The sequence below is a fragment of the Salvia hispanica genome, chromosome 6, assembly GCF_029641045.1.
Source record: "Salvia hispanica isolate PSC_SH4W2 chromosome 6, Shi_PSC_v1, whole genome shotgun sequence".
Taxonomy (NCBI): domain Eukaryota; kingdom Viridiplantae; phylum Streptophyta; class Magnoliopsida; order Lamiales; family Lamiaceae; genus Salvia; species Salvia hispanica.
In genome coordinates this window covers 18,221,063-18,245,608 of record NC_142697.1, presented here as the reverse complement: position 1 = coordinate 18,245,608, position 24,546 = coordinate 18,221,063, and the positions used below count along the sequence as shown (strand labels likewise).

Sequence of the window (24,546 nt, the reverse complement as noted above, 5' to 3'; positions counted from 1 at the left end):
AAGTACAGTTGTTACTCATTATGATTCCACCACAAATTTTATACCAACAAAAGTCCCTCTGCATAATTTCGTAATTTATATTCAAATAGAGGTAAATTATGGATTAAAATCCTTTATTCTTCTTGTGATTACCTTTGTGGGATAGTGTGGCTGATGTGTAGGAATTTAAAAGGATAAGAACTTATCCACTGCAATGCCACTTTAGAATCTGACGCCACAAACACGCATTTTATCAAACACTTTATCGCAACGCTGTTTTTGACATTGGCAAAGTCAGGAGAATTAGTTTTATCATCCAACAACCTTCTGTATGATTTATGCATGTGTGATGTAGTGATAACAAGTATAGTTGGGGAGTTGAAATTAAACGTTACAATATTCTCTTGTTTTTATGTACACTTTCTGATCATAACTTTTCGGGATAAGTATAGAATCTGTATTTTCTGATTCAATTTCCGATATTTTTAACAAACCGGTTTTCAACTCTTCCCTAACTTTTCGACGAGAAGAGGGATTTAAACATTAATGGAGAATTATAGACTTTAATAGAGACTGATTTTTCATAGTAAAAGCTTTTACTCAAAATAGGACATACTTTTACAAATATGAATACTAAACTTTGAGATACAAACTTCTACTATTAGGGATACTTAACTGTTAGGATTGTCGACTTCAACAGACGTAATATTGTCCGCTCTGGATCAAGCCCGCACGGATTTGTTTTGGGTCAGTCCCCAAAAGGCTTCAAACTGAGTAAGGGTTAGAGAGGATTATATACACCTTCCAACTTCCCTCAAACTCCCGATGTGGGATGAGTTTGTACATAACAAACCTTCCCCTCAAATCAGACCACATCGGGAGCAGACAGATTTGACGCAGTCGACATGTCGAGACATTACGGGCTCGACTCGAACTTGAGTCACCCTGAACCCAACTCGACTTGGCTCTGATACCAATTGTTCGGATTGCCGACTACAACAAACGTTTGATATTGTCCGCTTTAGGTCAAGCCCGCACGTATTTGTTTTTAGGTCACTCTCCAAAAGTCCTCATGCTGATTAGGGGTTGGACATGATTATATAAACCTTCCAACTTCCCTCAGACTCCCGATGTGGGATGGGTTTGTACATAACAAACCTTCCCCTCAAATAAAATCACATTGGGAACCAGATCACATCGGGAGCAGACAGATTTGACGCCGTCGACATGTCGAGACATTACGGGCCCGACTTGAACTTGAGTCATCCTGGGCCCAACTCGAACTGGCTCTGATACCACTTGTTCGGATTGCCGACTGCAACAGACGTTTGATATTGTCCTCTTTGGGTCAAACTCGCACGGATTTGTTTTTTGGGTCACTCTCCAAAAGTCCTCAAACTGATTAGTTGGACATTATTATATAAACCTTCCAACTTTTCTCAGACTCCTGATGTGGGATGGATTTGTACATAGCAAACCTTCCCCGCAAATCCTCTCAGATTTTTAGACTATTCAGATTGCAAACCTTTTGGGTTTTAAAATTTCGTCGCTAACCAGATAACCCTAATACTTCTGGTTTGAATCTAACCTGTCAGACTTATCGGATCAAACATCTTTCAAAAAAATTAACTATCACAATTGTTTTCTCTTGATTCCACATGTTGATATATAATAACTACATTTACCATTTTAATCCCTCCACAAAATCATGTCCATATTTACTTTTTTTTCATTCTAAGTAAGTGGATCCCAGTTTCCAGTAACTCATTATTCTCACATACTAATATAAAACCAATATAAAATAAAATTCGCATTCCACTAATTTTTTCACCTCAATTTTCTTCACACTTTTTAAACCAGCATCGGGTCAAAGTGAGACTTTAAATCATGGACGGAGGGAGTAAATAAATTGATGTATATGATATGGGTAATGAGTTTGGGAGAATTTTTCATAAATGGAAATGAGATAATTTTATAGGACGGACGAAAAAGAAAAATGTCCTTCAAAAAAGAGAAATGTGATATCTTTACTCAGACAACAGAAAATGAAAGTGCGACATCTACCTTGGGACAGAGAGGGTATCTTTTATCCCTTTCATTGCGTTACAGCATAATCATATTAACATACTTCACCCGCAATGTACAACAAAGCTTTTATTAGATGGAAAACACTTTGACGGCGAGCACTTCAACTGGACAACATTTTTTGCACTAGAACACTAATGACTTTGGCAGTGGCAGAAGAATGGGTCAAGAGACTGAAGGGAGTGTTAGGAATGGAAACTCGAACTGAATAGTCCGAATTTATATTCGAATTGCAGTTTTACAGCCCTACGTAACATCTCGAACCTAAAATATAAATTTTGCGTAACAATATATATTTTGTTTTTGTGCTATTATTGCATGTTATTTTCTCTTTGGCTCTATAAATATATTTTTCCGATATTCTAGAAGACGTTATTTTATTTAGTTATGTGGAGTTGACATAACCATGGCTAGTATTCGAATTATTTTTATCTATATATGAACGAAATATAAAAGAAATATAGTTACATATTTAGTTAGTAATTAAATTAGTGTCATTATCAAATATGAATATATATAGTGGTTTACATGCATGAAAATATAAATAGAATATTAGTGCATGAAATGTATATAAGTATACATTATACTCCACGACAACTTTACAAGAAAGAGAAATGAAGACATGCTCTATTATATGTATATTGAACCTGTTAAGCTAGAATTTGTACATGTGTTACAAGCAGGATGAGTCATTGTTATAAGATAATTCCAAATGCTTAAAAATTAAGAAATGGTATCAAAGTATATATAATATTATAGTGTATAAAAATATCTCAAATTAAAGTCGGTTTAGCCGACTTCGCCTGTATATATATTCGCATGGTAAGACAAAGGGGGGAGAGAGAGAGAGAGAAGGGTCACACGAGAGTACGATTAGCTGTACTTAAAAGAGAAGATATCTTCGGCAGATAAAAACGTGACATGATAAATGAGAAAGGAGATAATTTTGAAAGTAGTAGAGAGTAGAACCAGAAGCTCGGCTAAATTATCTGTCGGATTAAGGTGGGTATAATTTATACCTTTAATTTTATATGTAGTATATAATTAATGTTATATGTTGAACGGAAGTGAGTAATTAGATTATATGGAACATGATATAGACGTGTGTGAAGAGTACAATGGATATGTTTTATATATTATGTTGGAATCATTGGTGGAATACGAAATGGATATGTGAGTGGTGCAATGGAACGCATTATAATTATCTGCATTATTGAATTAAAGAGGATCCGTGACAGTCTTGGATCTGAAATCACAGTGGACATATTGGGACCTTCGGGTCAGTCATATTGGGATCTACGGGTCAAATCATATTGAGACCTTCGGGTCAATCACCGTGGGACCTACGGATCGATCATATTGGGACCTACGGGTCAATCATATTGGAATATTGGAAATCCCGAGCAGATACCAGACTTGATTTGTCACAGAATAATAAACTGAACAGAGAGATATATGCATATGGAGATGAAACTGAGCATAATATTTATGCTTACGGTTATTTGTGTTGGTATAAAGAATATGCTTGATATAAGACGGATGGGGGTTGGATCCCCTGCTGTGGGAAAAACACAGCAGGGGCTGCTGTGGTAGTAATACGTCGACGTTTTGTGCCAAATTTTACAAACTTTTACCTCTTTCCAAATTAGCTTGTACATGCCGCACTAACTAAGGTTACAACTTACAAATCCATATTTTGAGTATTTAAAATTTGATTCATCTTACACTTGCTACGGTAGTATACATGTAGGCATGATTTTTTTTTTATTCAATGATTTAGCTTTAATATTGCCCTACTCTACCATTCACACCGCTGATGAAATCAGAGTATTTAAAAATTTATTGTTTAGTGATTATATTAGTGTATAATAATAATAATAATAATAATTAATTATTATTATAATAACTTGTTGATATTCATTTTAGTAATTAAAATTTTATCTATAATCTGTTTTGGACTAAAAATTTATCAAATTTGAAAACACATTTTATTTAAAATTTAGTGATAATAGTTATTAAATTATAGTTATTCGTTGAATTTGGCCAATTTCATAACTTTAAAACTCTAAAACTAAAACATTTCAGTTTTTTCAATTATCTCATGATGGTAAAAGTTGAAATTATATTGAAAAAATAAAAAAATATATTATGGAAACAAAATCATAACATTTTTTATATATCAACATTATCAACATATTGATTATTTTAATATTAGCTTCCATTTTATGCATTTTGAGACGATTAAAAAAAATTAAAAATTATGATTTAGATTTAAATTTTGAATTTTATGAGAGCATCAAGAAGTCAATAAAAATAAAATGACAATTATCTCTTAAATTACTCCTTCCGTCCTAGAAAGTTTGTCACATTTCTCCATTTTCATTTTTATCATAAATGGTAAGTAGATCCCACATTCCACTAACTCACTATACTCACATTTTATTATAAAACCAATATAAAAAAGTGGATCCCACATTCCACTAACCTTTTCAACCAATTTTTCTTTACATTTCTTAAAACTCGTGTCCGGTCAAAATGTGACTCTTAATCGGGGACGGAGGGAGTACTATAAAATTCTGAAATTTTAATTAGTAAGTAATTCATATATTTTAATGAGTATCTTATGAATCATTCTTTAAATAAAATTATTGTTCAACTTAAATCACCGAAATACTATGAATTAGTTAGTGCGGCATGGATTGAATATATTTAGAAAGAAAATATTGGATTAGTTAGTTAGTGACAAATTAGTGCAGTTTGTACTAAAGCTACTTTGGAAAGAGTAAAATTTGGAGCAAAACGTCGGCTTATTACTACCACAGCAGCCCCTGCTTTGTTTTTACCACAGCAGGGGATCCAGCCTCAGACGAATATGGGATAAGATATTTAGCTTTTGTAGTTATTATTTTTGAATGGTCTATTATTTGGTATGTAATTACATTATTTTACATCGTATTTATTTTTATAAGTGAATTTATCATAAGGGTTGAAGTGTGACACCCTAACCCTATTATATATCGTGCATGTTATTCGAGCTAACCATTGAATTTCGGGCTAACTTGAAATTCCTGTAAACTACATTTATTCTTGTTGGAAAAATAATGAATAGATATTTATTTTTGGATGGATACCATCATACCAAAACCTCGAAGATTGTGTAAATTTAAATAAACTTAAATGTAATATTCCAAATACGGAGTATATAGATTTATAGTACGAGACTAAAATATAATCATGGTTCATGTCTAATACGTGTGATATGTCATAGAAACCTAAATAAAATTGGATTTTTCATGATTTTCTCTATAATCATTAATCAGCCATCAATAAACTAGATATAAGTCGTCTCCCTAATTAATTAGTCATCAGTTCATTTTAATTAATTAGTAATAACATATTTTTCCTAATAAACTAACCATCAATTTTTCATTAATTGGCAAATTAAACATAGCCATTACCTTTATTTCACTAATACGTAAAGGGAATATTTTAATTTTAAAAGGAAAAGAAAAAGTAAGGGAATATTTCCATTCCTATGATTTTGGTTAATTAGCATTAATGGGCTCATTAAGTAATTAGTCATTCCTTCTAATTAGGAAATGAATATACATACCGCGTGTATGATTTTGACTATCCATTAATTGGCCAATTAGACAATATGTTGGCCATATTAATGAAAATGACGTTTCCTAATTAATTGTATAAATAGTCATTTTGGTGGAAAGGACTTTTGTTTTTATAATTAGGGTTATCTTCATATTAAATCAGACACATAACACAATATACATACTTCGTGTATGATTTTGACTAGCCATTAATTGGCCAATTAATTAGGACTCTATTACCTTTGACTAACAAGGAAGTCAGTTTTGACCAATTAGACAATTTGTTGGCCATATTAACGAAAATGACGTTTCCCTATTAATTGTTTAAATAGTCAATTTGATGGAAAGAACTTTCGTTATTATAATTAGGGTTTATCTTCATATTAAATCAAACGCATAACAAAATACATAAACTAGGAAAAAAGATGGAGAAAGAATCCTTAAAGTTGTGCCCGTTCAATCAAAGAAGAGAGAGTTCAATGAGGTTTTATTCTATGGATTGTCAAAGGAATTTTTCAATCCGACTATGAGTCTATTTAATTTTGTGAAATAAGTTACATTTTATTCAATGATCCTATATTAATTATATTCATTTTCGTTCTTGAATACATGACTTAAATAATTTCCTATATAAAAAAACACCCCTACATAACAATTCAACTACTAATCTGAAAATTTAAATCCAAAAATTTATAGATGATTCAGTGTTATTAGATATCAAATAATATCATCAAAATGGTAATTGTAGAAAATATTAGCCACTTGATTGTGTAACAAATAAATCTAACCATTTTTTATCTCGTAAAAATTATCTTTGAAATTAAATTTCTACATAACTCTTCAATTTAAATTACTTTTTTTACAAAACATATAGTATAAATTAATGATAGATTTACAAAGATTCTAACAATATTTTAATTGAGTGGAAGAAATTTAATAATATATTTTTTATAATACCATCAACAAAGCAACATATATTACATGTACAATATCATCATCATCATCTATATAACAATATCAACAATACATCAATACAATATAGCCAACATTACGATTCAACACATATACTCACAATATCATTAATCCTATGTCACAAATATCACGTCACTAAGTAAAAGTGTAACAGAATCACGTCTCTATTCGCACGAAAAACAAATCATTAAAGTGAATTTTTAAATTTTATTTATCTCAATGATTGATATTTATTCTAAGGAATGAGTAATCAGCATGAAATATGACAAAATTATTCCAATTGATATATATATATATACAACGTTAATTTATCAGCACTCCCAAGTCCCAAGCCCAACACAGCAACCAAAAAACATTGAAAAACAAAAATAATATTAAAATTGGCATTAATATCTGGTTGATTAAAAATAACCTAAACCACAAAAACCCTTTTTTGCCGGATTGATTATCCACAGTTATACGCATTTCAACAAACAAATGAATAAATGAATTATTATAGAACTAAAATGAATGAATCTCCTCAACGAATAAGATGAAAATTACCCATTTTAGCCTTTCCATTGGATGCACTGCGAAGTAGGCCTTGATTTGTCCGGACCAGCTTTGAGTGGGCAGGGCGTGTCTACGGGCAGCACCATACAGTTATACTGTAGACAAATCGAGGAGCTCAGAGGAATCGCCACCGTGGGTTTAATCTCGATCCCGCTCAAAAAATTATGCTGTAAATACAACACTTGAATGCTGCCCTCCAACAACCGGTCCACCATGCTGCTCGGCACCCGCCCCGTGAACCGGTTATTGTTCATGTACAAATTCCCCACGGTCGACAGCATCGCCGACACCTCCCCCGACAGCCGGTTGAAGCTCAGATCCACCGTCGCGATCGTCACCTTGTCAACCGGTTCGACCGGCCCGGAGAACTGGTTTCTCTGCAGCTGGAGGTTGCTGATCGGGAAACTGAAAAGCTCGACCGGGATCGAACCGGTCAACTGGTTCATGCTGAGGTCGAGATAGTTTAATTGGTTCAAACCGGAGAAAGCCCGGTCTAACGAACCGGAGAGGCGGTTCGATGAGAGAGACATGTATTGGAGCGATGAGGGGAAGCGGAGCGAGGAGATTGAACCGGATAGGTTGTTGTGCTTTAAGTCGAGGCGGGCGAGCTGGTGAGACACGAAAGGAGGAATCGGGCCGGTGAGGTGATTGTTGCTGAGGACCACATTGGTCAACGCCGGCAACGCGCCGACGGGGCGGGGTATGGCTCCGGTGAGCTGGTTGAAGCTGAGGTCGAGGGTCTGTAGCCGCCGGAGCTGGCCGAGGCCCGCCGGAATGTCGCCGGAGATGAAATTGCGGCTGATGGCGAGGAATCTGAGGGACTTAAGCTGGGAGAGAGTGCGGGGGAGCGGGCCGACGACCCGGCCCGGGACGATGGTGAGCTCTGCTAATGCGGAGAGCTTGCCGATGGCCGGGTCGATCCGACCCGACAGCCCGGGGGACCCGGCCCGTGGGTCGCCGAGGTTGAGTGCGATCACGCGGTCGGCGTCGCAGAAGACTCCGGAGAAACTGCAGGGCTCCGCCGTGAAATCCCAGGAAGTGAAATAGTTGGAGCCCGGCAAATCGTTCAAGCTCTTTTTGACCGATTGTAGTGCCAGGAAATCATTCGGGTCCAGCAACGCATTTGGTAGGAGGCCGCATTGCAGTAGCAGAATGAGGCATGCCCAAAATGTAGAGAGATAAGCAGTGCGCATTTTGCACAGGGGAGGTGTGATGAAGAATGAAGAAAAATAGAAAATGGTGGGGGTTTTGATGGTTTTGGGAGAAGGGGGGAATCAACGGAAATGTGGCGGTTTCTTGTTTTCTAGCTCTCTCACTATCTCAGGTTTTTGTTGTCGTTGTGTTTTCTCTCCCTACTGTGTGTTGCGTGTTCCTTTGCGGTGATAACAAGTCTTATTTCATTTTCTCCAATATTTTTAATCAAGAGTGTGAATAATTTAATGAGGGAGGTTTGGAGGCCAAACGGTTGTCCGAGCCTACGTGCTAATATGACCTCAGGCTCGGACTGACACCTCACTTTGGGTTTCGTGACGTGGAATTGGAACCTTTATTATTTTTAACGATGATGCGCATTTGTCATTCCATACGTTATTGCATAATTGAAAAAATTGAATAATCTTATGTCAACGTAAACAGTTCGCAAAATAAGTTGACAAGTAAATTATAAAGTATTTCAAATTATTACCTACCAAAATCGTACCCTCTGTTTCATAGTAGTGAAGTTATATTTTATAGCAGTAGAATCATTTTTCATTTTAATAAAAATTAACACCATTCTTCTCAATTATTTTATTCTCTTTTATTTTATTATTTCTTCATCTGTTTATCTTTTTCATTTCCTTATTTATTCTTTCTTTACTTAATCACTTAACATAATTTTTCTTAAATTGATTGTCGAAAGAAACGCTTATATGGAATTGAGGGAGTAGAATATAAGTATGAGATAATATGTTAGCTTACTGCTTACCTAAACAAAAAAAACTATTTGGCTAGATTATCCATTTTTAGAATTATTTTATGTTTTGCGATACTCCCTCCGGCATATGTTACTCTCACCTTTCTTTTTAGGTCATAATTTGAGATTGATTTTTCAGTGTAATTAAATTAGTCTTTGAAGTGTGATAAAAAAATCACTTACTAAGAGAACACTTAATTAACTACTAGATATATGAATTAAATACCATAATTCTTAGAAATAATGTAAATAATTTGTGTTTTTTTTCACAGTTATTGTAATGATAACTTAAATATATTGTTTACTTTATTTCTTGTTTTATATGTATGCAAAAAATTACAAATGAAAATCATAACGTTAAATTAAACTAAAAACCCAAAAATTTAACATTACATTAAATGTATGAAATTATGAATGATTATATAGTTTCATGGTCATTTTAATGCTTATAGGACTCTAATTCAAAATCAAGATCAAATCTCCATCTTTAGATTTTAAAATGACTGGATGAGATTAAATCTTACGAATCTCAATAAATAGTAGACAAAATATCAACAAAAGGGTAATATCGTCATTATGTTATCATATGATAATTTTCGTGAATGTTTTTTTATATCAACATAGTGTATTACCAATATCAACAATATGACATAAGAATATCAACACTAGTACAAGAAAATATCAACACATATTTATTGAGATTTTTTTATGTATTTGTTGATAAACTAAAATACATCCGAAAACTAAAATAAAAAATATTAAATATTATCATCCGAACGTCGTCGGAACATATGCAATTCAGATCTCGTTGGAATCCTTATAAAATTATCTTTAATTTGATATATTTTTTGCGAAAAAATAATTTAAATCGAGAGAGTTACGTAAATTTAAAGTTTTAAGATGATTTTAATGAGAGATAATTGACATTAATACCCTCTAATTTTATTTATTAATTTTCTTAATTAAAAATATAATCCATGTGGCATTATTTCAACCACTAGATCTTCTAGGCTAAGATTTAGTTTTAATTTGGAATTGCTAATTAGTTAACAATTGATCACTCCCCTATAGTTTCATTCTTATACTCCGTACTTATTTTACCATTTATAATGAATATAAGAATAATTATATTAAATATATAAGTAGCTAATAATAAGAAAACTATAAAGATTAATTTTATTATATTAAATTATCATTAAGATACCATTAAAAACTCTAAAATCAAAATATAATAAGATAATTGTTACATATATTTTATATACATTAAGTTATACTTAAAATTAGAAATATGAAAGGACGAAACAATTTATAGTTCATAGTGGAAGAATTTGGGTCAAATATATATGCATTCATTATATTAAAGGTAATCTTAATTTCTGAATAGTTTCCAAAATTTATAATAATGTCCATTTTTAGAAAGTATTCCCTCCGTCCCAGACTTGTAGTAACATTTTACCATAAAAATCCGTCCCACATTTGGAGTAACATTTAGAATTTACCATATTCGCACATAAAATTTTACTCCATTATTCACTAAAAATACACCCAAATGCCTTTATCTATATTAAAATAAATCAAAACAAAAAAAAACTAAAAAGTCAAAGAGGGACCCACTTTCAACCAACTCACTTAATTTATTACACACTTCATCATCTCACTCCACCATCTCATTTCATTTATTACACACTCCACCTCTCACTTCATTAATTACACACTCCACCAATTCTTTAAAACATGTGCCATAACTAAATGTTACTATAAATGTGGGACGGAGGGAGTATTACTATTGAAAGGATTTAGTGAGACTTTTATAGATCTATTTGTCAAAGTTGTCTCATTGCCATGTGGTGCATCTTCAGCACTCAATTTTTTCTCATTACATTTGCCATTATCGTTTGACACTTTGACTCATTAATGTACTTACTACAGTAATCAATTATAGTACTTGAATGATTATCCACAATTATTTTCCCTTTTAGGATTGATTATAAAAGTACAATATGTATTTATCCATTCCCATTATTCGTAATATTAGGTATGCATCTATTTTGATAAAGAACATTGACAAATTATTCTATTTAAATTTGAGAGGCATAAAATTTATTATAATACCATGAATGAGAGTAAGAGTAGTACCTAATAGATGTACAATTATGACGGAGTGGTCTCATCATTAGATTCTTGAGCTACCAATGTCATTTATGCATGCCAAATAATTAATAATCAATAAATTTTGTAATTAAACTAAACCTATATGGCGTGTGGTTCAAAATTTTATTTTATTGTAATAATTGAACATATAAATCACTTTTAATAAATCTATATCAGAATGAGTGGTATTTGTGCAATTTAGTCGTCCTAATAAACTTTAGTATGGTTCCAAGTAATAATAATAATAATAATAATAATAATAATAATAATAATAATAATAATAATAATAATAATAATAATAATAATAATATCCATATCTTTAAGTCTTTTTATAGGTGTGTGGATCTAGTAGCAAAGTGGTTTATTGACATGGTCTAAATTGCCTTATTCAAACCCATAATAACGTGACTATTAAATTTATAGGATTATTTATGATATTTGCCAATAAAAAATATCTGCGTGCAAAATAAACTTAATGGTCCGTGATCACCAATCAATTTTTAATAAATGAACAATGAAATTTATATGAGTTGATTTTTTACAGATAAAAACACATTACTATATATCACAAAAATGTGGTACATGTTCAAAACCATGTTAAAAAAAGTTCAAACAAAATTATAACTGTAATTTTATTTCTAAAATTTGGATAAAAAAGACACAGAATTCTTATCACCAATAAAGACAAGTGCACCAAAAATTAAATGTTCCTTAAATAAATCCAAGACTATTGTACAGCGGTTTAATTTTCAGAGTGCAGAAAACATGATTGCTTATTATTTACTCCATAACACTATTTTTAGGCTTTGGAATAGTGAAAATGATTACTGCCATTGCGATTAGGAGCTGTGCCAGAATTATTATGTGCATTGTTGGTACTCCTATTTTTTGAACTGTTGTTTGTTGAATCAACAAACTGTACTTTTCTCTCTTCTTTATTACTCCTAGTAAGTATATTATTTTTTTAATATTTTCAAACACTTAATAGAAAAAAAAAAGTTCTAGTTCTTCTCTTAAAGACAATTGAACAGTTCTTTAATTTTTACCCAAATAATCCTGAAAATTTCTCGCCAAATGTAAGTTGAACTTCGAATTATAGGGTAATAAGATTTTTATGTGGAAGTGGAATTATAGGGTAATAAGATTTTTATGTGAGGTAGAGTATTATAATGTGAAAGGTAACAAAATATTGTTCCATATAAATTGGTGTTACATAAAAAAAAATTAGTTATTCCCCATGTTCCATATAAAAGTAGATGGATTGGGTTGTAAAATTTTACATGGCCCCCTGTGGGAAAAGGGCATAAATGGGTTGGACATAAGAAAATTTCTGAAAATTATTTTCAAGCTCCCTCATCTTATATTCAAACTTATCAAATACCCCTTTATTTTCTTCCACCAAAAAAAGTTTCAAACTTTTCACTTAAGGAATTAGATTATGTTCCTTATTTCCTTATAATTTCACTAAACATGAAACTTTAATAATGAGGAATCATATTACTTTTCATATTTTTACCAAAAACGGGAAGTTGGAATCAAATTACTTTCTCAAAACACAATCTATGTCAAACAGGGTAATTTTAGAAACTAAATAGTTAATTAAACCTAACCTAATGTCGTGTAGAGAGAAAACTAATGGTGATGTGTTTCCACTTTCCACCCATATATAGATTGAAATCAGATGTTGGGATTTAGTAGTGGGATTTGTGATTGGATAAAACTGATTTTGTTCGTTATTTTTAGGGCGGTGACAACAATTGCGGTAACAGATTTTGGAATAATCACAAGACACATCTGTTGCGAAGATCTGGAGACTCAAATTTGGGCCTAAGTACCATACTTATTAAAGATGGTTACAATCAAAGGTGAAGAAAAAGGAGAGATCCTAACCAATCTGCATTAGCATGAAATGATTCATTGGTTTTATTCCATTTCCAAATATTGCAATTTCTTTGTTTCACTAATAAAACATATCTCATTCTTTGATTTCATTCGCATCATCTCAATTGTCGCGTAATCCAGTAAATAAAACGTGGTTTCATAAATAAATATACGATTCTGAAAATTTGTATCACTTGGTATTTGGAATACTCTCATCTTCAATCAAGTAAAATTGTAAAAGAACATGGGCTCTTGGATAAAAACTATTTCATAAATTGTCTAAATAAAACCAACAAGACATTTGGTTAAATGTCCAACGTTTACTCGCGAACAAACTATTTAAAAAGAAAAAGGTGAGACATCACATTCTACCCACATTAATAAAACTTCATTCCGAGTTTTACTTATGCCATTCAAACAATTGCGCTAGTATTTCTCCTTCATTTGACTTCCAATTCCCAAACAGCTTCCTTGTAGCCATTGTGTTGTTGGTGGTGTAGGGGCAGAGTTGGGTTTACTCATGGTTCAGTCTGAAGTGCCCTGCAGATGGAGGCGTGGTCCTTGGTAGCTCAACCTTCCCCCCGTTCCAGCATTTTTATTTGGGCATTCCCTGGAGAAATGTCCACTCCTGCCGCAATGGTAGCATTCATCACTCCCAGCCTTGCACTCCCCAAAGTGGTTCTTGGAGCACTTAGCGCAAAGAGGGGTCTTAGGTCGGTATCCACCCCTCTGATTATGAACGTCTTGTCTCCCACCATCATGTGGGTAGTTTCGGCCAGTCTGTTGTTTATTATGCCCATGTAGGATTTGGTCCCCATCCCAGTTCCTCTTCTTTCGAAAATTATGTTCTTGCGGTGGAAGCGTTGGAGCAGAATTCACCACAGATCTCTCCTCAAGCATAACTGCTTCAATATCGAGTGCTCGTCTGAGGGACTCACGGTAGGATAGTCCTCCCTGACTGGCCAATAACATCCTGATCTCGTGCTTCAGACCGACACAAAACTTTTTGGCCCTTTTCTCATCAGTATCAACCTGGTCAGGTGCATATCGAGACATGTAACAAAACATACAATCATATTATGCCACAGACATTAGGCCTTGCTTCAGATTGTAAAACTCAATTTCCTTTGCCTTACGGTAACTCTTTGGAATATACTTGTCATGTATACAAGTCTTGAAATCCTCCCAAGTCAACTGTGCCAGTTGCTCTGGAGTCATGGTCTTTCTCCGAACTTCCCACCAATAGTCGGCTGATCCAGTCAACAGAAAAGTCGCGCATTTCAAGCGTTCCTGGTTAGTGCAACGCAGGAAGTTGAAAATACGCTCCAAACTACGTATCCATGTCTCGGCAATAGACGGGTCTCCCATCCCATTAAACTCAGGTGGGTTCTGACTCAGGACCAGTTCAACAATACTTCGTTCTAGTGGGAGTGAAGGCAGAGGCGGTGGTATTGCCCTTCCTGCTTCATTTCCTTCAGGTTCATCTTTTGGTGGTATTCCCCTTCCTGCTTCATTTCCTTCAGGTTCCTCTTTAGGCAATCCCTCTTTTCGCGGTCGTCCCACACGTCTTGGAGGCATTCTATAGTGAAATTGTAATTAGTATGTTCAGTTTGAGGTCGAACCATGTTCAAATAAAGGACATGCATCTTAAACATTTTATGTATCTATGGACAATCTCAATTCTATATTCAATAGTTTCATGTGTCATAGGCTTCCCCGTTGAAAGATACTTTTTTCTTTCAACTTTTTAAACCACTCAAATTTCAAATCTCACTCTTCTCTCAAAATATACGAAATCACTTCCTCCTCTTAAACTGGATATCTGTAACTCAGAGAGAATGTGTTACCTCTTCCTTTACTATATTAAACCTTCTCCATTTTCTCTTTTGATAACTGTTTACCTCTTTTTCTGGTTGAGCGTGACAAGTTTAGGTGTTGGGACTTCGACATTTAAACTTTTAGTCCACTTGGTACTACTCTCGACTAAGAGAGAAAGAAGACTGTTGGGTCCAAAGCGTAAAAAAAATTGCTCTGATACTATTTTGCTACAACCGCACTTCGCTAAAGATAGCAAGTTCAGTTTACCATGACTAGCGACCCGAATTCGATTAAATTAAACTAGCGTAGTAGGGACGTTCCCCTTACTAGACAAACATATAGGCATTGCTAAAACCAAAACATGGCAAAGCAAGAAGATAAATAACTTACATCATACTCGAAAGATATTTCTTATCTAAAAGAAAGTCCATCTCATAAGCTTATGTCTCTTTTTTAGAAATTCTGGCTCTGATCTTAACTTGCTTGTGTTGATATCCTTTTTTAAATAAAGATGGCATGTTAATCACACTTTAAGAAAATCGTTTAACTTAAAAGAATGCATGCACGGTGTTCATTTTATTCCTGTTTCTTTCTTAGGGAATTTCTAAAGTCTTCCTGATTTAATTACTTGCGTTAATAAATTCAGACACAATAAGTTGTTTGAATTAATCATTTGGGAAACTAAATAAATGAAGAGATAAAATAGTCATCTCAGAATTATTGAAGCGTCCAACATATAAAATATTTAACCGGAATAGCCTGATGCTCATTTACAAACCTATCGACCCAAGCACAATAAATCCCAGCCCACTTAAATAATTGTTGCAGCCCAATCAGGGAGATAGATCGGACTCTCGATTCCCAAAATCAGGAACCCTAGGTTGATGACGTGGTAAAGAAGGCAGCTTGGCTGGGAAATCTAACATATTATTGCTATAAAGGAGTTGTTGGGTGTGACACTGAGTGTTACCTGAAATGATTGGTGATGTTAAGCGAAATTCTCCCTCACTCTCTTCTCACTGCCTCGTTCATTTGGTAGATGGATAAAATTGATTCTTGTTCCTATTTTTAGGGCACGGATTTTGGGATAATCATTTGGGCTATGATTTGGAGGCTGAAATTTGAGCCTAACAGGCTATACTTAAAGATGGTTGGATTAAAAAGTGAATGGGCTTGATGTATCCCAGCCCAAATGCCTTTGCATAAAATGATGTACTAGTTGAGCTTGTAATATTTTAAGACTTGGTTTCATTGCAACTCCAAATATTGTATCTTCTTTTTTTCATTAATAAAATGTGGTTGTGTAATCGAGCAAATAAAATGTGGTTTCATGAATAAAGATCATTTGTAAAATTCTTATCAATTGGTATTTTGAAAATTCTCATCTTTGATCAAGTAAGATGAGAAAGAACATTTGCTCTTGGATTAAAAACTACTCCCTATAAATTGTTAAAATTAAACCACGACGACATTTGGTTAAAATTACAAAGATAACCCATCTAAATCCCAAATTGGTTTGGACGTTCTATTCAACATGACTCCATTTAATTAAACAAGGAAAATAGACAAAACCATCAAACAGGCTTGCATTTGATCAAACAAAGTTTTGAGTACTCCCCAGGATCATATGTAAATCAAAAGGCAATGATGAAATATTGAATTATATATGTGTTTGTTCGATATAGAAGAGGATTGAGGATTCAATACAACGGTAGTAGAAACTAAAAGTTGCAGTTTTTAATAAATCGGTCAAAGGTATAAGTAGCTAATATTCAGTGATAAGCAGAATATTCCTGTCTGAAAATACAAGCATTAATTTAGGGCTAGATGAGTGCAGAATGTTTTCACAACTCAAGCACAAGACAAAATAGAATTCAATTCACACAAAACATTCACCTCAATATCTTGAGCACTACAACTAACATCATACGCTTATAACAAGTCATCCTATGACGGGAACTGTCCCACCGGCTTCCACGATTTGTCTCTCCAACTGCAGCATTCAACAAAAGAGTTGCATAAAGAATATAAGCTGATAGATACATAGATAGACCTAAATGCACACATTAGAGGAATACAAGATAGATTACCCTATAAAAATCACACACAAAACTTACCCTAAACAAAGTTTCGAGCTTATTCTTTACAAGAAAATACTCGTGCTTTAATTGCTGCAAGCATCTCAAACACCTGCATCAAAACAATACTATCATCAATTGTGAGTCGATCACAACATATGACCGATACCTATAAGCATACTTTAGGTCCCGAAACGTGAAAATGCTCTTATTAGCAGTTATGATGATCTAATCTACACAATGTTTATCAAAACAAGCCAGTACTCAAAAAGTATAAATCAGATGAGTACGAAGAATTAGATGAGCAGAAAGTCGAGAACTCACCCATCAAGGTTCTTCTCTTCACAGAAGTTTCTGAATGCAACACACATGTTCTTCACTCTTTGTGCACCTATGCTGGTATTAGATGGAACGAGGATCAAACAATGCGGTAAACAACTAGAAGAAAACGAGCAACCGGCCTAGAACTGCAGCCAGATCTAAGTCTACACGCTCTCAACACAAACAGTTTGTTGCAAAACACAAATTCGGATGGCATAATCAAGTCATAAGATCTCAACTTCATGAATTCGAATGGATGAAACAGTGCAGTTTATATCAAATTCTTGATCACTATTACCTTGAACTGCTGCCTTTGAACTGATGAACATGAGCATCAACCTGCTTGAAATCTACAACCTGCTGCTGACTACATAAAAAATAGAAAACAAAAGATTTAGGAGACATCCAACAAAAGAAGCAGAGAAATCAAGAAAACTCACAGAGCAGTTGCCAAATTATTCAGAAGCTTCTCAGAATCATCAAAGAAGAGTGAGACAACTTCACACACGAAATCAGGGTTGCTCTCATCTTGCAATTTCTGCAGCTGGAGATACTGTTCATCCAAGAAACCCTTTTTCCCAAAAATTTCAAACCAATAATTAATGTTAGATTAACAAAATTTTGAGAGCCCTCTCCAAAATTCCTGAAAACAACTTTTTTCTCACAACACAAAAGCCCTCTTAAATGAAAAATCTTTAGATTGGCAAAATCCATAGAGTTGTTGAAAAAATCTATCAAGATTCAATTCTTCTCAGATTAATAGAGAAAAACAAACCTCGCGATAAAGAGAAGTAGAGAAGTCAACAAACTGTTTCTGCAGCTGCCCCACAATCTCCATTGCTGTGTATTCTCTCTGTTGAACCGTACGCACAACGCAATCAAAGGCTTCCTTTTTGTCGTTAGAGATCGGATTGAGAAACAAAGGGTGTGATTTAAACGTGAGGGAAATTGACTTGCCAAAGCAACGGAAAGCTTATTAGTGGTAATTAAGAATTCATAAATTAATGATTAGTTTTTTCGTCTTTTAAGTGGAAATTATTATCATAGGTTTTTCGTAAAGTGGAAATCTTTCTATGATATGACGTAAGCTTTCATTCAAGGAAAGAGCAATTATAAACAACCAAATTTTGTAAAACCAAAATAAGATTATATTAGCTATGTTAATTAAATATTAAAATAATAAATATAGTTAGTTTTTTAAAAACAATTTATTAGTCTTTGGCCTCATTTTTTATTTTTTATTTTTATATTTGAATTACTTCTCTATTATTTTTCAAATTTGAATTAAAGTATGCATTAATTACATTTTATGGTTCAAAAAAAATTTAAAAATTATACACAAATACCATAATATTATGCACGTTCCCTATACTATATGTATGTCTATACTTTTTAATTAAATGTATATATAAATTACTTTTTCTCTCAAATAAATCAATTTTTGGTTGTATAAAATTTGGTTGCATAGACTTATTGTTAAGGAAAATGCAAATCGTTTTTTTTTTTTTTATATTTCGTCTATAATTCAAAGTTTATATTTTTACTTTATAAGTACTATTCATTGTTCGTCTTTTTTATTTTCACTTTTAGAAAAAGGATATAGGAACGTGTATGGTTGAGGGCGAATAATTACGAAAGTCTAAGTGAAAGATGAAAATGGAAAAGAAAAAGTTTCTGAAAATTAAATTAGAAAATGTATTAATAATAAATAAAATAAAAGCCCACCTACAATAGAAGTGTTGTCCAACGCCGAGCAACGATGTACTTCGTCGTTTGAGCATATCAGGTCGTGCGTTGATTATGTCACCATATATAGTAGTTTCAAATAATATGCAAAATAACATCATAAATGCATAAAAGATTGATAAAACATGTGGTTTCGTAGCGAGAATGTCCACAATTATAGTATTTTTTAAATCATTCATTCATTGCAAAATTTATGGATCTCAGACTACTTTTTACCCTAAATCCGTATTGTCATTTTTCTTTAATTATTCATGAGTCTCACTTTTAATTTTTAATTCATTTCTTATTTCAATTTATTTATTATGAAATATAATTAAATTATGTTTTGATTTAATTAAAAATAAGATTCATTAAAGTTAAAATATTTACATGCAAATTATACATAATAGCGAAATACTTTAAACATTCTACGAGAAAAATCAAAGAAAAAAAAAATAAAAAATAAAAATAAAAATTGATTAAAAAAATGGAGTTGGGTTTTGAACCCAAAACTGTTGCCGATGCTCAGAAGATTCATGAAAATCAAACGATGGTTATGTAATTTTTATTTAGGATACACATAAATCATGTAGGTTTCGTCACTAAGATGCAATATTTGTTCTAAATCATTGAGAATAATTTTCGTTGGCTAAAAATAAATTTTAATTCCAGGAACAAGAAAACAAAATAATAGCGTCGACAGCAGGGTTCGAACCTGCGCGGGCGAAGCCCAACAGATTTCAAGTCTGTCTCCTTAACCACTCGGACATATCGACATCTTGCGATAAGATGTCATATATTAACTATTTATAAATGAAGGTATAATTATCCCTGTAATATCTATATCAATTTCAATATGACTATATTGTTATATCCTAGCTATATCAGTCTCCACCTACATAAGGACACACATGTGCTTCTTTGATTTTTAGAGGCATGATCATAAAGGACATGGTAATATGCAAGACGGAATACTAACAAATATCTAAAATTTGTTACTTTCCACTTACGTGTGCAGTTTGCATACGAGAAATATATTCACATATAGATTTAACACGCAAAAAAATTTCAAGAAAGACGAGAGAGAGGCGCCCCTTTACTTTGTTAGTAAACTATCTTCCCCAATTTGATTCATCAATTCTAACCCTTTTTTCTCAGTTCAGCTGTTTACAAACTACAATTGATACTACACGCAATATAAGGAGATGTTCAGCAGCGATAGCTAACAGAGACGCGCTTTTGAATGGTCGTCCTGCAAGAAGGGCAGTCGCTCATCCCTTGCTTCTCGTGGATCACATTGCACTGAGTGCAAAGAACCTGATGCGCGCAAGGGATGAAAACCACAGATATCTCGTCTGTCATGCACATGACACACTCCCTCTCTGGCTTAACATCTGGAGAGTCGCTTGCGTTATCCTGAAAGACAGCAAACCCATTTGTCACTTTAGGAGGCTCTGATCCAGGGAGGCCCGTCATATAGCTGCCGTAGCCCTTGTTAAGAGCTGCTATCTTATATTTATCAGACTCGAGATTCAGCTCCATTATCATTTTCTGAAGCCTCTTGATATCGGCTTCACATCTCTGCATCTCCTTCTCGGATGCTTGCTTTATGCTGTCAGCTTCCACTTTCATCAAAGCCTCTTCTTCATCTAATTTGCTTTTCAAGGAATCAATATTTTTTTGAGCTTTTGATTTTTCCTTCTCCTCCTGCTTCCACAGAGCCTGAAATGGTGTCACAGTTTAACCTTGCACTTAGAAAAAGGGCATAAACTAGGGTATATCTAGTTGATTCTTTTACTCCAATTAAAGTTCACCAAGCCCAGTTGGGGTTATTAATCTCTTATTAGGATTTATTAATCACAATTAGATTTTTACTATGATGGATGCATCGAAATACATGTGCATATTGTACATCCGGGGCAAGATGTTTATACACCCTAAACGAATTGATAAAGCAAAAATACAAATCATGGCTTACCTTGAACTGATCCTTGCGGCCTCTAGCTTTTTCGAGTCGTTTGTTGAGTGACGTTATTTGGCGTTGGAGATTTGTGAGTTCGTCTTGGACAATACCCTTGTCTGCCTCCCATGACTGCAGTTTCTTGAGGGTCTGCTGCTCTCTTTCCAGAGCGGACTCCAAGTTAGTAACCGCACGTATTGCCTGCATCTTTGCAGCCAACATATCATTTTTCAACAGATGATTCTCCTCCTCAAGGCGATGGATGGTGCAGTTAGCCACCTCAATCTGGCCTGTCGCATTGGTCAGGGCATGCTCCATTTCCGAAAGCCGCTTTACGGTACTCTCCTCCAAAGTTTGCTTCTCTTTCTTGAATTTCTCCATTTCTTCTTTCTCCTGCCTCAACATTTTCAATTCCGCCTGGTCCTTCCCAAGCCTCCGTGCTGCTTGCATGACCTTCTCATTTGCCCACTCCGTCCATCCTTGGAGCTCCTTCTCAATCTCTTGCTTGTAGGGGACTAGTGTCACAATGGCTTCGTCTTTGTCATCTTGAGGGACGCGCTTCTGCTGATTTTCGTCAAATGGGATCAAAGCATAATAATCGATAGCCTTGGGAGTATCAGAAACATTGGCCCCGCCCTTTGAAGCATCGCAGGCGGATGAAAGGGGTGGCGAATTGCTTGAAGGATGGCTGTTTTTCTCCGCAGCAGAACTACTAGTTCCAGCCGGAGTTGGTAACTTGGAATGAACTGCTCCCTTCATCGCAATGGTAGCACCTCCGGGCGGTGCCCTCAATAATGACTTGTCTAACACCATACTTCCCCACGCAGCAACTTTGGCCTTGAAAGCTCCCTTAGTCAGACGTCCTTTGTAATGCTTCTCAAACTGAAATGCCTTTTGTCGAAGCATATCTCTCTTGGAATTAACCGATAACCCTTTCTTATTACCCACTGCTTTCTCATCCGTGGTATTCCCTTGAAACGAACTCAGAAAATGCTCCTTCACAAAGCTCGACAAGTTTCCCTTCGCTTCTAGAGCAGCAAGAACACATTCTTTTCCAGGACTAGCCAATTCACCACCAGAGGAGGATTTTGGCTCACAGCCTTTATGCTTGGGATTTATCTGTTTTGAACTGCCTGAGTCGTTAGAATCCTTTATCTGACTGGTGCTAGAAGTCTCAGATTTAGGCTGGGGAAGTGCTTGGCTCTCTTCAGAAGCTTCTTGGCTACAAGAACCACCCACGGTGCCTCCTTCCGCTGGACATGTATTCACTAGGTTCAAATCACTTATCAATAAGCACCACATCGCTTCTGATACACTTAAGGAGGGTCTAATCTCCCGAAGCACGCATATCATCTCCAACAGTGTGTAGTCTACGAGGCTCTCCAGCCCCTCAAATACAGGATGCTTTGTCGTACTAATATCCTTGTCCCTCTTCAGTATACTCAAAGCACTGTCAACAACATTAGACACGGCATCTTTACCACCATTGAACAGGCTGCTATACAAAATGGCCCATTCAGCAACTTCTTTTGTGTAGCCACTTTCAATAATCTTCTTCACCGCGCTGTCGAATATCACCTTTAAACTGGTCAACAACAACTCCTCAAGCTGACAGACCACAGGACTATCCCAATCGGAGCCTTGAAGTTTATCTGTGTTAGCGTCTCCAGACCTCTCCATTATCGAACCCAACTCATTCAAAGCATTTCGGAATGTTTCCTCTAGAGATAAATTTGATGCTTCGGCTGAAATGTCCAGGGACAAATCAGATAAAAATTTCCGTTTGTTTCTACCTTTGTCGTTGGCCGAAAGAGACGAGACTCCATTACCGCCACAGTCAACACTACAGTCACAGACACTGCAATTTTCACTCATGTTTCTTACTCCGTCAGCTCCAACCTGCTGTAGTGGTCAGCGATATATCAGTTGATAAGTGGCAAATTTATGACAAATACAACCTCAACGAAGTAGGAATGTAGCATCAATCTCCAGTTTGTATAGTAAGAAGAACAAATTTCACAAGTTTATTAACTTAAAATCGATTAGCTAAGGAAATAGAGTGAGAGTAAGAGAAGAGAAAAGAGCATGACCGATAGAAATGGAGGAAGCGACTGCGGAGAATGCCAGAGGACGCCGGCGACCGACCTAGGGCAGGCTGAGGAAGGGCGGGAGAAGAGAGAGAAAGGGGAGTTGGAATTAGGGCAGCAGATTTGGGGGAGAAGAATGTAGAAGAACAGTTGTTTTCTCCTGTACAGAAATTTTTTTATTGCTGGGCCGGAGATAGATGGTAGAAATGGGCTGGGATTTGGGATTTTTTTGTTAACTTTGGATCTAAGTAATAATCCGGGTTGATTTAATTCCGGACTGAATTTTTGCATTTTCACAAGATAGTCTCCGGATTGATGGAGTAGTTTTTTGGGTTGTATAACGGAATTTTTCAATTTCTCTGATTTAATTAATGCACGAGAACTTCAAAAATCTCGAACAAAAGACGCAGGATAGAAAGAATATCCCATAGGAAGCAAGTATTCGAATCAAGTTATAGAAATTCTTGATGTGATCCTCGTATTAGGAATATTTTTTATTTCAAAAAGGTAGGTCTGCAAGAAAAATAAGATCGGAGCAAGAACTTCTGATAAAAGATCTAAGCATATCAGGCGGGCTTTCTGTCATGCATTATTGCATGGATAAAATTACTAAATACGTTCAATTATTTATGAGATGATGTTTTCTCAAAACTCGCACTTTCATTCATTTCAAATATTGTCCTATCATAAATGTTTTTGTTTTATTGAGATGTATATGAGTTGGAATACCAAGGGGAGAGTTCATATTACGTCATTGTTATGAAATACTAAATTCGGGTCATAGTAAGGGAAAAGTCCATACTAGGGTTAATTTAGGTTAGAGTTAGGGAAGAGTCACTGCTCATGCTAGTGTGCACGTACGTTGAATGCATCATCGAATAATTTTAGTGTGCTCTGGTCTTTTAAGAAAAAAAATCCCAAAGTCACTTAATCATGACTTGACAAAACCTTATTTTGGGAAAATGTATTATTGCGGCATGTGTCCACTGAGTACACAAGTATTCAACCCTGCATATCTTTAAAAAATATGCAAGTTTAACGCAATGGCTGAGGAGATGTTGAGAAATGCTAAACCTATATAGACCCTCTATGGTGCATGTCTTCATACATGGCATCGTATGACTCTTTAAATTGCTTCCATTGTTAGAACAAATGATAGTGTAGTAAATTGTTATCTCTGGTATATAGTACTGATGCTCACTGATGCTCGATACTTATACTTGACCCTCTCATATGTGAGTTTGTTTTATTCATCTATTTTTTTGAGCTAATAATTGAAGTTATGTTGTTGAATTCATTGATTTCTTCATTCCTCTTTCTATTCTCTGTTCTTTAATTTCATATTAGTCGCGTTTCTAGTGACAGACAAGAATAAAAA

At 34.6% G+C, this 24,546-nt stretch overlaps 3 protein-coding genes and 1 non-coding gene across 5 annotated transcripts; all 4 read right to left on the bottom strand.

Annotated features, from left to right (window-relative positions):
- Positions 1-7,119: 7,119 nt before the first annotated feature.
- On the bottom strand, positions 7,120-8,581 carry LOC125204262 (uncharacterized). Its single transcript, XM_048102861.2, has one exon. The coding sequence runs from the start codon at positions 8,384-8,386 to the stop codon at positions 7,190-7,192; it is 1,197 nt and encodes a 398-aa protein (XP_047958818.2). The 5' UTR covers positions 8,387-8,581; the 3' UTR covers positions 7,120-7,189.
- Positions 8,582-16,712: 8,131 nt separating this feature from the next.
- Positions 16,713-18,352, bottom strand: LOC125204494 (histidine-containing phosphotransfer protein 1-like). Its single transcript, XM_048103164.2, has 6 exons — positions 18,172-18,352; positions 17,837-17,967; positions 17,695-17,763; positions 17,400-17,471; positions 17,115-17,187; positions 16,713-16,990 (listed from the first exon to the last, which is right to left on the bottom strand). Exons 1-6 carry the CDS (start codon positions 18,232-18,234, stop codon positions 16,940-16,942), a joined length of 459 nt encoding a protein of 152 aa, XP_047959121.2. The 5' UTR covers positions 18,235-18,352; the 3' UTR covers positions 16,713-16,939.
- Positions 18,353-19,815: 1,463 nt separating this feature from the next.
- TRNAS-UGA (transfer RNA serine (anticodon UGA)) lies at positions 19,816-19,897 on the bottom strand. Its single transcript has one exon. It is a non-coding gene; the product is annotated as a tRNA-Ser (tRNA).
- Positions 19,898-20,187: 290 nt separating this feature from the next.
- Positions 20,188-23,365, bottom strand: LOC125207090 (putative E3 ubiquitin-protein ligase RF298). 2 transcript variants are annotated; one of them, XM_048106300.2, is made up of 3 exons: positions 23,172-23,365; positions 21,100-22,980; positions 20,188-20,843 (listed from the first exon to the last, which is right to left on the bottom strand). In XM_048106300.2, exons 2-3 carry the CDS (start codon positions 22,954-22,956, stop codon positions 20,331-20,333), a joined length of 2,370 nt encoding a protein of 789 aa, XP_047962257.2. In that variant the 5' UTR covers positions 22,957-22,980; positions 23,172-23,365; the 3' UTR covers positions 20,188-20,330. The 2 variants fall into 2 exon arrangements, with proteins under 2 accessions (XP_047962257.2, XP_047962256.2); XM_048106299.2 differs by having other exon boundaries at positions 21,100-22,983; positions 23,172-23,364.
- Between the last annotated feature and the right edge of the window lie 1,181 nt (positions 23,366-24,546).